At 47.4% G+C, this 14,533-nt stretch overlaps 1 protein-coding gene across 2 annotated transcripts; it reads left to right on the top strand.

Moving 5' to 3' along the window:
• Positions 1–265: 265 nt before the first annotated feature.
• On the top strand, positions 266–13,976 carry AGT (angiotensinogen). 2 transcript variants are annotated; one of them, XM_087777183.1, is made up of 5 exons: positions 266–361; positions 5,964–6,783; positions 10,513–10,777; positions 11,270–11,414; positions 12,268–13,976. In XM_087777183.1, exons 2-5 carry the CDS (start codon positions 5,991–5,993, stop codon positions 12,457–12,459), a joined length of 1,395 nt encoding a protein of 464 aa, XP_087633309.1. In that variant the 5' UTR covers positions 266–361; positions 5,964–5,990; the 3' UTR covers positions 12,460–13,976. The 2 variants fall into 2 exon arrangements, with proteins under 2 accessions (XP_087633309.1, XP_009469162.2); XM_009470887.2 differs by having other exon boundaries at positions 281–361; positions 5,967–6,783.
• The last annotated feature ends 557 nt before the right edge of the window (positions 13,977–14,533 follow it).

The raw sequence follows: 14,533 nt of genomic DNA, 5'->3' as shown, positions 1-14,533 counted from the left end.
CAGCACCACCGCTGGGAAATTTTCACAGGGCAGGGGAGGGCTTCCCCGTTAGCACTTCTCAGCAGAGATCTCGGTAAAGGAAGGGAGATGAGGAGCGGGGCTGTGAGGGAACCCGTGACCGCAGCACCAGTGTTTTTCCACCCCTCTTTCCTCCCTCTCAGCAGCAACCATGAATAACAAGCAGGAAAAACAGAGGCAGGTTTTGAAGAGAAATGAGGGCAGTGGGGGGGAGGAGGGGGGAGGGCCCCACTTATGCAAGAGGGGGTATAAAAGGGGGAGCCGAGTCGTCGTCCCCCCGATATCAGGAAGAGTGGGGCAAAAGGAGAGCGCGAACCTCTTCGCTGAAGAGCAGGTTTGAGAGGTCTGTGTTTCTTTGTACCTTTACTGTGGCTGTTGCAGGGTGAGATTCGTTAGGAAACGCGCGCGGGCCCTGGGCTTGCTTTGCACAGGGGCTGCCTGTAGGAACAGCCTTGCTTTGACCTTCTTCGGTTCCTAGTTGCCGGAAAGCTTTTCGCCCAAGTTTGGCCCGACACAGATTTTCTGGCACAACTCTCTTCAGGGAGCGAAATCCTCGGACACCGGAGCCCAAAGGCAGTATAGAGACTCTCTTCTTTCTGAAGTCAAAGCTCTGTCTTTAAGTACACGCTCGTTCCTATAACCATGGCAACCCAACAAAAAAAAAAGCCCGACAAAAGGGTCCACATACAGTAATCGGAGTAATGCTTGTCCACTCCCCCTTAAAAATGGCTCAGAAGTAAAATGAAAGACTAACTGTAATTAAGTCCTACTGGGATAAAACATGTTCCAGGTGTAGCAGTGTATGTTCTTCATAGTCTGAAAGCTCGTCCTTTAGTAGAAACTGTGAGAAGATAAAAGACAAAGATCTAAGAAAGAACTGTACTAGTGCGTGATGAATCTTAATAGGGGAATATTAATTGAGTGAACGTAAGTGACCAGCAAATTAGGGGGGGGGGGGTGTGTGTGTCTGAGCTTTGTAGTAGGGCACGAACGTAAGCTGAAATCAAAGATTCTCCCTCATTACTGAGGCCAGCCAAATTCCCAGTGGTCTGAAGCAGGAGGAGCACTGTGGTGAAAGTGGGTCGTTGAACAGCTTCTGGTGAAACTTTTTTTTCTGGAGAAAGCTGGGCATTTTATTTCTATTACTTCATTGACTGAGTTGGGAGGGGGAAAGATTCCTGTGCTCCCCAAAGATGGAAAACAATAGAACTGAGTGCACAAGCACCAAAGGAGCCCCAAACGTTGACTTGGCCGAAAACCCTGAGAACTTTCAACTAAAACCTGAGCTTCCTTATGTGACAGAGCCACCAGAGCACCACACGGGAGCAACTGTTCTGCTGCCTCTGGCTCCCCCTCTTCTGTGGGGCAGCATCCCCTGTGGCCAGGGATGCCTGCCTCGGGGCTGGAGCCCATAGCAAAAGGAGACCACCAGGAGCTGCAGCGTGTCCTGGTCGTGGACTGCAGGGGAGCTGGAAGCAGGAGGTACCCGAACAGCAACGCCCTTCAGGTGCTTGAGCAGCATTTCTGAATCATGCATAGAAGCATAATGATTTAAGGAAAAAAATACAGTGCCTGTGGGTTATGTGATTTCCCTTTCCAGTGTTTATTGTCCACAGCAAACACATAAGTCTGGCAGCTGTTGTATATGTTATTGGCATCACTTGTAGCTTATTAGCCAAAGTCAGTAATTCTTGTGAATAAGGATACTCTTCAGTGTTTAACGGAGCACAAGGTGCCTTTCATTGAAACAGCCTTGGTTTCTGTGTCCTCAATACTGAGAGTACCAGGCTGGGTTTGCTTTTTCCCTGTGCTCAAGCCTCGCCTAGGAGGAGGCAGCAGACCAGCTATAGCTCACCGGCATGCCCTGGGCTGGCCACTCATGCACGCCGCTGGAGCCCGGTGCCTCAGATGGACCCACGTGGGTGGTGGCGCAGGAGACGGAGTTTTGGGCTGTGCTGTCACACGTCCCACCTGCACCTCCACTGGCCTCTCAGGGACCAGCTTTCTCCCCCAGCCTGCCTGCTGGAAGGACACTCCAGGGGAGAGGGCAAAGAAGGGGTCTTGCAACCTGAAACCCAGGTCGTTCTCTTAGCATTTAGCTGAACAAAATGCATTTTTAAGGGGGGAACTACTTCTCCCGTTGCCTGGATCCGTGGCTGGGCTGCATGCATTTTATAGCCGTCTGGAGATGGTACAAATGCTCAGGGACTGTTCTGTTGCCAGATGCTTCCTCGACTGAAATGCTCAGGCAACAAGAGACAAAACACCTTAAATATTTCAAGCTGTTTATTTAAGCCGTGTGTGCATGATAGCATGTCATACAGGCCTGTGCTCAGAACTGCTTTCAGACCTCATCAGTGCTAAGATAATCAGATTGTTTAAATGAAAAGTGGGGCTGCAGAGACAGAACTTTCCCATCCCTTCGGCACTAGTGACCTGGCACACAGCGCTTGGGCCGGCAGGACTCGGCTCTCCCTGTCTCCACCTTCCACCCACCAGCTCCGACTGCCCAGGTGCACTGAAAACATCCCTCTTTCTCTGCTCTCTCCTTGAAGCCAACATGTAACTGGGCACCGCGGTACAAACGACGCCTGACTGGCCTTCTGAAATCAGGGCATGGATGTTAAATCAGCCCTACTCCCATCAGAGCCATGGGATTTTAATTACTAACTATAACAGGGGCACTGAACGAGACCCAGTCTAACCCAACTGCATCATCCCCGGTTTGATTCACTCTTTATTTGCTTGAAGAGGAAGAGCAGGCATGCCAAACTGGAGGACCATTTCAAAAGCAGCAGAAAGATCTCCAAATCCCCTGCCTGTGGCCAAATAGGACTTGGGAAGCTGAGACTGGGAAGGATGACGTCTCAGTGCTCTGGCTCTGGCAACCTAATCCATCTAGCTTTCATCCCCTCCTTTCCAACACAGCTTGTTTTGAAGAGGAAAAAGGACAAACTTTTGATCTTTTGGATAGGTCAAGAGGGAAAGAAAGGGTAAAAATTGAGAGTTTAATCATTTTACTCTGCAGTAGTGTACATGTCCCACTCACTGATGGGTACCCAAGCTGCAAGGTAGAGATTAAAGACAATTTATCCGAGAAGAAAAAAGTCTGGTCCAACTGTACAACAAATACAGGTACAAAGAAATCTGCATTTCTTTGAGTCTGGCACAAAATGAGCTGAGTTATTTTCACCTCCTATAATTGGTTCTTCTGCATAGTAAAATGCCTGTGTCTGTCAGGAACTGTGTAACTGCGGGCTACGCAGATGTGCTGGGCCCGGTTAAAGGTTGCGTATCCATCCCTGGAACTTTCTATGCAGCTGGTGTTAAGCCGTGCTCAGGTTTCATCGGGTCCTGTCTGGCCTGAGCTAACTTTTTCGGCCTGTGATGTAAAGCGGCTTTGCGCAATGCCACTGCAGACATGTAGAAAGGGCCCTCCCGCGGAAAGGGCATAAGTCCACCAGCAATCACGCCACGCCGCTCCAGGGGGAAGCGGTGTTGCGGGGAGCCTGCCCGAGGGGGGACAGCGGCGGAGGGGCAGCACGCACCAGGACAGAGGCGAGTAAGCGCGCTTGCTGGATTTACTTTGAATGCCAATTTTTCAACTCAAGTTTTCATGCTTTTCTGAAAGGTTCTGGGCTGACTTCTTTAGGGAAATTAAGCTGCGCTGGCTTTCCACAGATGGGGCTTAGAGTAAGTGCCGGCAGTGAGAACTGCCCCTCTTGTTCCTGCTCATGAGAAAAGAGTTGGCATAGCAGCTCTGGCTCTTTGGCATAGAGAAGTAACCACCAGGCACCAGCGGTGCCTAATGGCACAGGCTGACCAGGTGGCACAGAGTCATCCTCACTGCTGCTACAGGAAGGGTTAAGAAATGCTTCAGAAGAATTGTATGATGGAGAGAACAGGGTGGGAAGGGCAGTGCCTCTAATTTGTGCCTTTTAATTTGTTTTCCTGAGCTGTCCCAATCTGGAAAATGCAGAGAGTAGACTAGAAATGCACAGTGGCTGGACTAACTGCAAAGATGAAGTTGGGAAGACACCTCCCAAGATAATTTTTTAACTGGTCATAAGGAATGAGGAAGCCCTGCAGTGCTGCACGTCACCCGCTGCCAGCGGGGCCGGGGAGGGGAAGACCGGTCAGGGAGCAGAGGGGATGGCAGCACCGACCGCCGCTGCCTACACGCTCGTTTAGAGGCTGGGGTGGGAGTTAACGGGGAAGAGCAATCCTTGGATGAAGGCACAGGGCTGGAGGTCCTCCCTGCGTGCCTCCAGGGAGCAAATAGTTTCAGGCCTGACCCGCAGACACCCACTAGGAAGATGCTCAGACATCCCGAGGAACCATCACAACAGCAGAAACTCCATTTGGAAACCAAGCTGTTAGAGAGGAGCCTACAGACTAGGAATGTAGTTGCGCACGTTAGCAGGCACATGTACTTCGCAAGGTATGCCTCATTACCAACCTTCTGCACATCTCAGTTTTTGTATTTGCAAGAGAGTGGTGATACTGCAAACCAGAGTATTATTAGGCATGAAACTCTTGGGGATCCCACAGTGAAGTGAATATGGTTATACATTGTAAATCAGGCTGGGAAGGTGACGGGCCTTGAACTGCTGGATTTAAACCCAGACACTTCCACCCTGTGTAAATTAAGTGTTTGTGAGACAGGCATTGCACTGCATCCTCTCAGAAGACTCAGGCTACCAGACTCAGGCTACCAGAATTACAATACCTGACAGGCTGGCGCAACTCAAAAAATCTTGGAGAAAGAAGGCAGAGAGCAGAGCTTGGTTACTGGCAAGGCTGTTGGCATTTTGCCTATCCAATGAGGTCTGCAGAGCCTGGAAAGGGCAAAAGAGGGTGAGCAGAGCTACAATAAACAAGAAAAGACGAGTAGAATAAAAATACAGCTCTGAATAACAGCGTTTTGACCGATGCTAAGTGTTATAGATGCATAATTTCCAACGCATTTGGATTTCAAATACACAAATTCAAAGTCATATACTAGAAATCCAGGGAATGTACAGCAGACCTATTAGTTATAAAAAAAGTCAGATATAGGAAAAGTGAGAATCATAAAAATGCAAAATTTGCCAGTGTGCTTGCACATGTGTTTATGATGTATGTGTGCCCGTGACTTTCTCATTCCCAATATGCATGAGATCCTTCGTGCCAAAACACCAGTGACATCCATATCCAATAAAATTCTCTGCTTCTTGTCAGAATTACCGCAGGAGAAGACTGCCTGTACAGTAGAGTAAAACTCATCTTACCCCTTCTAACTCTGTGTTCAGATAAAGAAGGTGCTATGAAAATGGTTTCAGTGTTAGCACATTTGTATAAGGAAGCCTTGAGTGTGTTTGCCTAGAAGCTAGAATGAATGTTTGCACTGGGCTGTGAAAACACAAAATGCTCTGCTAGTGCCAAGTATTATGCTGACTAGACATACAAAGTGGGATCATTCAGTGGTCGGACCTTAAGAGACCTGGTTTCCAAACCCACTTCCCACATAACAGCAGGCAAATCGCTTAGCCTGTCCGTGTGTCAGCAAGATTTAGTGCAGCAGTTTGCAGAGATAGCTCTGACCAGGTCCCAGGAGCAACATACTTGCGTTATTATAATGTTTTGCCAGAACTAGCACACTCTACTTTGCAAGCCTAACTAGTTGGCAAGCACAATCATATTGCTTCCCGTGCTAAATGGTTAGGGTACCGCAGCAGGTAACGGAGTCAAATCTGTGCTTAGACTTTCCCCACCTGCCACCATTGAAACTGGTGGCCATCTCACCCTGGGCTTTTCAGGGGGCAGAGTCAGACCAGCCAGCACTAAATACTGAAATTCCTGCCTTTGTAATTCCAACACAGCACTAGCACCTCAGCCTGCAAGTAAGAGAAACTGTATTTACAACAGGCTCAACAGGCTTCTTTCCTCCCCACTTTTTCTTTCAGCAGACACTGTGGAAGCAATTTTTCGACATGAACCTGGCAGCAGATCTTCTCTGTTTGTTGGCGTGCCTCACCGTGGTGACTTGTGACCGGGTCTACGTCCACCCTTTCAATTTGTTTTCTTTCAACAAGAGTACCTGCGAGGAGCTAGAAAGCCTGGTCCAGGAGGGAAGGAAAACTTTTGTCCCCATCTCAATCGAGTCTCAAACCACACCTGCCTATGAAGATGACCTGAACGACAAGGACAAGCTGGAAGCCCCGAGCCTGACTGGCCGGGGGAGGCAGAAACTGAGCTACCTGAAGGACTTTGTGTACATCCTGGGCATGCGGTTTTACAGACAGCTGCGGGAAGCGAGGCGGCGCGAAAACGTGCTCCTGTCCCCAACCAGTCTTTACGGCTCCTTGGTGTCTTTCTACTTGGGTGCCTCAAACCAGACAGCAGCTGATTTGCAGGGTTTGCTGGGATTTGTTCCCCCCTCCGGAGACCCCGACTGCACCTCCAGGGTGGATGGACACAAAGTCCTTTCCAGCCTGAGGATGATCGAAAGCCTCATCAAGAGCAGGGACGAGGAGCTGCTCTTTTCCAAGACGCTCTGCCTGTTCTCTGCCGCCGGCGTACCTCTATCCCACCTGTTCGTGCAGGACTTGCTCCCCTCCGCTGATGCTCTCTACGCCCGAGCTGTTGACTTCACAAACCCAAGCGAGGCAGCAAAGCAAATAAACGCCTTCATGGAGGCCCGAAGCAAGGGCCGAAGCAAGTGCTTACTGACAGACATCGATCCATCCTCCGACCTGCTGTTTGCGGTGGATGTCCAGTTGGCAGGTACAAGGCAGCACTGCTCGTTTCGGGGGCAGGCTTGGTGGAGGACGGGCAGCGGCCCTGCTCTCGGGAAGGAAGCGAGGTCACGCCTGGCCAGCGGCGAGAGGGAAGGGCTCAGATGAAAGGCTGGACCGCTGCTCTGTAGACAGTGCCCTGCTCCCCACCGCCGTGCTGGGGATCCTGCCTGCACTCTGCCACGAGCCAGCAAGGGCAACGGGGAGGAAGTGGAGGGAGGTGGCCTCCAAGAAATTTTCCTTGTCCAGGAAGCTAAGGATTAGGAAAGGTGTGGGAAGGTGAATAAGAGAGGATTGCGCGGCATTTCTGACTGCAAAGGAACTAAAAGTCATAAGGGGCCTCCAGCAAAAATGATTGGGAAGTAGGTTTAAAGCAAGCCAGAGGAGTACCTTTCCCCAGCACCTGTATTTCCGCAGGGGAGCTGGGGGTAACAGGCCGGAGGTGCAGATTCAAGAAAGGCTAAAATATATAATGGACATGACTCCTCAAGTGGCTATTAAACACAGAAGTCTGGAGGTACTTTCTGGCTTAGGAAGCAACCAAACAAGCTACCAGTTATGAAAGCGGGGAGCATATACAAAGCTAGAAGAATTAAGGCAATCCCTTAATTACCTGGGGTTGTTCCATGCTGCTGTCCCAGAAATCCCCTGTACCACAACTGAGCCTCCTCTTCTGAGCGTAGCTGCTTGTCAACATCCTTGTGACTGAAGGCAATATCAGAGATCACACGCTTTAGGACAGCTTGCCTACCAGTGTATTTCAGAAAACTTGCAGTGAGCGCTAAGTTTCTAAGTGGGTCTCTACTGCTAAATGTGCTCATGAAATGCTGTTGTGCCTTCATCTTCCCACCTGTAAACTGGGTATCAGGTTTTCTTTGCCTTTCATGGGTGCTGTCATTAACTGATCACAACTCCTCAGGGAGCTGTGAGCATCAGCTTTCTCTTCAGCGTAAGGTCTAGCGTAGAGGTGATACTGCAAAAATAATTCTCATGTTACAGACTTGGGCATGGTCACAAAAGCGGAGTTTTCCTTTAGCAGAACAATTTTTTCCTCTTCTTCTGTATTGGAAACTTGTAATTTTATGAGCTTAGGAACACATGTGGGATTGAGAAAATTGGCTCAAGAACAAATGAATCCGATAAGCAACTCTCTTCTAATAAACACAGGAGATGACTTCAGCATTTGCTTTGCCATTTGGTTGCAGAGGGGCAACCATGACAGCTGATGCTGTCACGTTGCATGTCTGTCCCTATAGCTGCAGAAAGGCAAAAGTACATTTTTTTGGTCTGAAACACATTATATGTGCTCCTGAGATGCTATCAACAGCCATAGGACTGATAAAATGACAGAAATCCTTACAAAACAACAGCTAAACGTTCCAATGTTCTCACCTGTTGTTTGCTTGCACACAGTTGTTTTCATATTTGTAGACTTGCTGCCAAGCAGGGACTGCCATTTAGAATCCAATGCAGAACATCAGTTGCAAATTTTACTGATAGACTTTTTTTTTGAAGTTGCAAAATAATTACAAACTAGTGAATGAAAATGGGACTGCACAATCTTAAACTCTCTTACCTTCTGTTTAAATTCTCTTTTGAGCACACAACCCTCAACAACTTCAGTTTAAACTAGAAATTTGGTAGGATGCTTTTTGCTGTTTTGATTTTTTTTTTTTAAGAAAAAAGTCATAGCTTTCCACAGAAAGTCATCCTCTCATTAAGCTTGTCAGGCTGGCATAAAGCCTGTGTTACAGAACATGGAGATCATCACCTGAAGCAGGGAGGTCCAACATTTCTCTCCTGCACTGCCAAGTCAGTACTGCAGAGTACTCTTGTACCCTCCCAGGCTACATCTTCGCTCTGTGATGGACAGCCTTTTTCACTTCAGTTATCTCCCCTGTAGTGTAGACACAGGTTTCTTCCCTGCTCTGATGTGGTTGCCGAAAGGTTGCCCAATCCCACAGCTTCTGTGTTTTGATATGAGAGATCTCACTGTAAGAAACCATTTCTTCCAATGTGTCAGAAGGGACGTTCATCTTCTTCAGTTTTCCTCATTTCACATTCCAGGTGTCTTGAGGCAAAAAGCAGGGTTTCTTTAGTAAATACCTCTCTCCCATGTCCTAGAAAAATCTATAAGAAACAAATAGTCACATTAAGACTGCTAACATCTTTTAGAGCACTTTCAGGGGAATGCACACTTAGTTACACACTTGAGGGCACGGATGCCTGGACCCTCACCTAGCAGAGGGCCACAGGGAACCGTTTCAAACACAGGACTGCTGATTTGTCATGGTTCACAACTGGCATGATATTAATGGACTCAGTCCCAAAGCCAACAGCAGAGCTTTGAAATTTTGCAATATCTTTCCCGAGACTGTTTAAAACCAATTGCTATACCACCTTAATACAATTAGCTATCTGAATGCTCAATTTCTTTTTCCTTTTATTTAACTCCGTTACAGTCTTGACTTTCGCTATCCTGTGATAATAAATTCTGCCAGTTACACAGATCCTGTGAGAGTGGCTCCCTTCTGCTTGCATCCCTTGTTCTTATAAAATAATAAAAAAAGGTGAACAACTCTACTTCTTTATTCTCTGTTTTGCTTACACCTTTCACATCTCCTACCTGCTGCTTCTTTTTGGTAAAGTTATAGTAGGTGAAAATGCCTGGATGCTCTTTCTATGCAAGTTCATTTAAGAGGCAAGTGTTCCTATGCAACACCACTTACTACATATTAAATATGTTAGGGTCCAGCATTTATCTGGATTTATTGGAGAACAGACTAGTTAACAGTACAGCTAGACTAACTCCTATTTTATACCAATATTAATTTAATGCAAGGAGGTCCTTCCTTTACCACAACATATACATCTGTTTTCCTAATTCCACCAAACAGCAATCTCGAGATTTCTGATCTTTGCCCTTCTTGCTGATGGCAGCAGTTTCTTTAATGCCAACAGGATTACCTGCCTAACTGGGCAGCAGCACTGATCTGTGGCAGCGAGCAGGTAACGTACTGAAATGCAAAGCTGCACAGAATCAGCAGGAGGTGAGAGCAAGGCTTCCCAAACTTGTGAACTGGGGAAGAAATTTATAATCAAGGTTTAGCAAGTGCTCAGGTATGTCCTTTTTAACCTCCTTGGCTCAATCAGTGCTTTGGTGTTATGCTTACTACCTTCCACGTTGCTTTAGTTCGTAAGACGGCCAAGGGCGAGACCTCAGCCAGACCTTGCGCTGCCTTCCCTCTCCCGAGCCCACCTGGCTGCCCGAGAGCGCTCCTGCAAGGGCTGTCCCTGATGGATGTACTCCCAAACGTGCCATCACCGCCACTCGAGGGATGGAGAGGCAATCCAAGCAGACCCTCCGCAGAGGCCTACGAGCCAACCGGGAGCCACGCGGCAGCCTGTGAGGAAGCGGGCAGCAAAGCAAGCAGAAATGCTGTGCCCAGGAAAGGCCACAAAGCCAGCAGAAATATAGCAGCTGGATGGTCGTGGTCCCTGTGCTGCGAGCCTGCACCAGCCTCTGCCTGATGCTACCAGAAGTCCTATTAAAGGCAGGATACATATGTTTACAGTAGCTAAACATGATATATACACACAGCCCTTGTCTAATGCACAGCGTGCTGTTTTTAAACGAACATAGATACCGGCTAAGGGGCAGAGGGGAGGAGTGAAGAAAGAGAAGAATTAGTTTTTTGTTTCTCAATCTGTTTTTCAGTGAACCTTAAGCAAGCCTTCCAGCTCAAGGAGCCTCAGGAGTTCTGGGTGGATTCAAACACAAAGGTCTTGGTCCCTATGTTGTCAGTCACGGGGACATTCAAGTACAAAACTGATGCCAGCGGTACTTTTTCTGTGGTGGAAGTCCCCATCAGCCAGACGGCGCTGCTGGTGCTGCTGCAGCCCATCCATGGCAGTGACCTGGAGCACGTGGAGTCCCAGCTGCCGTTGCAGTCCTCGGCCTGGCTTCAGCAGCTGGCCCCAAGGTAGGGCTCAGGCTCGGGCCTGCGCGCCCTCCCGTCGGGATGAAGGGGAGAGGGTGCACGGCGCAGACCTGCCTGCTTGCTGACCGGGGGCAGATCCTGCCAGGGAGGGTTTAACACCGAGCATAAAGAGAAATACCTGCAAAGCCGGGGGGGAAGGGGGGTACTCCGAGGGAGTCTTGACTTCAGTGGGATCGGCTTTTTATCTGGGGGTATTTCAAAGAAACGAGCAAGTGCCTTTCCGTAGCTGACAACACAGGACCCATGAAGTGGGATGATCTGGGGTTTAATAGCGTACCTGGGGCAGCTTCAGGGTGACTTCCCACTTGGAAACAGTACCATGATGCCCATCAGCCCTTGGTAGCCTTCTGTCCCCACACACTGAGCACTTCTTGCAGCTGTTTTCACATGCCCCTTCCCCAGGACTGCCCAAACACCATACTTTCATAGTGGAGAGCACGCACTCACTTATCTCTCTCTCTCTCTTTTCTGCAGAGAAATTAAGTTAACGCTGCCGGAGTTAACACTAGAAGGCAGCTCCGATCTACAGGAGCTTCTTGCAGATATGGAACTGCCTGCACTGCTGGGGAAGGGGGCAGATCTCAGTAAAATACGCGACGCCAATCTAACAGTTGGAAAGGTACAGTGCACATCACTGGCATTTAAAAAATATGCCTCCTGCGCAGTTCCAGCCTCTGTAACTGTATAAATTTACCTAGAACAAACCAGTCAGAGACATGTGGGACACACGCTAGTAGGGGACTTTCCAGATGACAGCGATAATGAATACTTTTTAGATTAACCCATCAGAAGGAACAGGTTTGCTTTAAACTATTCAAATTTCGTCACTGCAGCAAACATAACGTGCAACAGAGAGATGAAGTTTAAGGTCTGAGCATGCTAGGTACTCCGAGTACGAATTAGACGGCATTTGTTAACACCTCCAGCTCAAACGCCTCCAGGCGCCGCAGCGGGAGCAAGCAGCAGAGGCAGCAGCTCCGGGGCTGTTGCGGATAATCCTCCATCACTTTGGGACTACTCCCGGAAATCGCAGAGGTGCATGCAGCACACAACCTCACCTGAAGACAGGCTCCAGCATTCAAGTCCCAAGGGGAAGAAGGGGGAGCTTGAAGGAGAGGGCTGTCTTTCATAGAAAGGTGGCAAATTATGTTCCAGAAGTATAATTCAAGTGCCTTTACTTTTATTTAGTTTTATTTTTAGAAGGTGTCCTACCTTCAAGTTCTGACAGGGGCTTCAAGGGTACCAGGATTTTATACGGCCCAAGCGTACAAGCAGTTGTAGAGCTTTTTCACAGGTTACGGAACAAGTACTCCAAGGTCTCTTTTAAACATCCATGGAGTCTACCCTGTGCTGCTTACAGCTGACCTAAGTTACTGATTACTTCATGTGCTAGGAAGCACTTAAACCCTCATTCGTCTCTCTACTATCATGCTCTGAGAACTCTGGATTTACTTACATGTTTTGCCTTACAGGTAATAAATAAAGCCTTTTTCAAACTGGCCAGTGATGGAACAGATCAGCCAGAAGACCCCGCAGCACAGAAGGAAGATTCGGTGTTCCTGGAAGTAACGCTGAACAAGCCCTTCCTTTTAGCTGTTTTTGAAGAGAAGTCAAGGGCAATGCTTCTCCTTGGCAGAGTAACAAACCCACTGTCCAGGGTTTAAATGCAAGCACAGGGGATGGGGAGGGAGGGGAATGATGCACATTTCCCATCACCTTTTTCTTATTCATCAGCTATTTTTATGATCTTGTTGAGTGCTCTACTTAGCTTTGAGACGAAGCAGGTAGTGTTTGAAATATGGCTTTTTGAAAGCTAAGACATTGCAACATTTCATCCTTGTTCATGTTTCACGTGAGGTCACTCAAAGTCTCCCTCCAGCTCCTCGTCTTTCCCTCTTCCCCCTTTGTCTCCCTTCTGCCCCCAGCTCCCTTTTTCGATGCAGCGGGGACAAAGTAGTAGCCAGCAGGGCATTGACTAAAAAAACAGTTTTATAAGCACAAGCAGCATTTACTGTAGAAAGGTACAGAAAAGGACCTCTTCATTCCTTAAGGGGTCACTTTTTAATTTTTAGTTTGGTCAGTTCTGCGAGAGAGACCGCCTTTTTTGCTACAGTGAAAGTTTTACAGTTATCCACACAGATTTCTAGCTTCATCAGCAACATTTTCCTTTAAAATGCTGCCAACAGCATGGGCAGGCTTTGCCTGTCCCACTGAGACAAGATTTTTTGCCTTGGAAGCAAAAACACATTTAGAGGAAGTTTCTTCTTTCTGCAGCCCAGATGGATGCATTCATTTCTTAACTCTATGGAAAAGCTAAAAATAGGGTTTGGTAGCATTAATGAACTGTGACGGATAAATTCTCATAGCCTGACAGAATTATCTCCAATTTTTTTTTAGGGAAAAAAAAAAATAAGGCCTACTCTTCCAATACAATTCCATTTCTTGGATTACTTTCTAACCCGAGAGGCATTTCTTACAGCCCTGTAGTGAAAAAGAACATTATTGGTTAGAGCCCAGATCTGTAAACTTTTAACATATCCAAACCATATGTTCTTAAAAAATAGTATTAATGGCAATAATCTATACTAGTATAAATGGTGGATGTGCTGCTACACATGAATAAAACGGTTTCAGTGGTCCAATCCAACTCTTAACAGAGTCGTAAAGGCTTGAAACATTAAACAGGAACAACAGATTGGATGAAGCTTGAATTAGGAAGTGAGGAACTCACTAAGGAAAGTTCTCTCAGTGGAACAAGGACTCCCACGTCTCATCTCTAGATCCGTCTTTAGCACTGATGGCATTTAGAAAATAACTGCAAACCTTTCGGTATATGATGCCAGATGTATCCTACAGAGCAGAGTAGCTCATTGTCATCCACAGTGGCCCAATGCCTACCTAATCCGAACCCACTAGTGCCAGTGGCTTGCTGTCGGTGATGCAGATACGTGGCAGATCCTTCTAGCTTAAAAGACTAATAAATAACACAACTCGTTCTCGAGAATACTACGATTTCAAGTGCTATGATATAGCATCCATGTATTTATCCTGTTACACTGTATGTATTCCAGATGCTCTAACATCTAAATACTGTACTTGTATTATATACAGAAGCAATTAACTACAAATACGCAGAGATGGAAAGATGCAAATAAAACCACTTCCAAGTTGCTTGTCCATAGTTCAGTTGGGTTTATGTCCATAACTACATCCCTTCTTCTGGCTTCTGAAATTTCCTCCGAGTCAGATCTATGTTTTTTAAGACAGTAAGTTGCAAATTATCATGCAATAGAGCCAGTGATATAGCTGTAAGCATGAGAGAGGCAGCTTCCAAGCATTCATACCAATTTAAAAGTTATCCCATTTACTCACTGAAGTCAGAAAGTAGCATCAGCCACAGATAAAATTTCAGACCACAGAATGTTCCATTTCTCTGATGAAGATGGAGGATAACGAGAGGGAGCCCCTGGCCACGCTGCCAGTAAGTTCTGGGTGAAAATACCATTATTCTCCGGTGGGGACTTCATGCCGTTGGAGGGCTCCATACCCTGTCCAGTAGTTAGAGGCAGAAAACCAACCAAACAAAACCCACCACCGGCAAAGCCACACACTTTTCCAAAAAGAAACTTTGTGGTGGAGAGCACCTTTCCACTGACACCCTGGAGAAGAAAAGGAAGGAAGGAAGGGCCGAGACAGGGAACTAGAAGTATACCGGCCAGGGCAAGGACTGGGAAGAGA

Source organism: Nipponia nippon, unplaced genomic scaffold (genome assembly GCF_047370975.1).
Source record: "Nipponia nippon isolate SJK-2023a ecotype South Korea unplaced genomic scaffold, ASM4737097v1 scaffold_4, whole genome shotgun sequence".
Classification (NCBI taxonomy): Eukaryota; Metazoa; Chordata; class Aves; order Pelecaniformes; family Threskiornithidae; genus Nipponia; species Nipponia nippon.
Note: the sequence above shows the minus strand (reverse complement) of the source record. Positions and strands in the feature narration are given on the sequence as shown.

What these genes read in the sequence shown, in the direction of transcription:
- AGT (XM_087777183.1), top strand. Translation starts at nt 5,991, where the DNA reads ATGAACCTGGCAGCAGATCTTCTCTGTTTGTTGGCGTGCCTCACCGTG. An exon ending in GGTGGATGTCCAGTTGGCAG is followed by an intron (nt 6,784 to 10,512) that starts GTACAAGGCAGC and finishes TCTGTTTTTCAG; the next exon opens with TGAACCTTAAGCAAGCCTTC. An exon ending in CCAATCTAACAGTTGGAAAG is followed by an intron (nt 11,415 to 12,267) that starts GTACAGTGCACA and finishes TTTGCCTTACAG; the next exon opens with GTAATAAATAAAGCCTTTTT.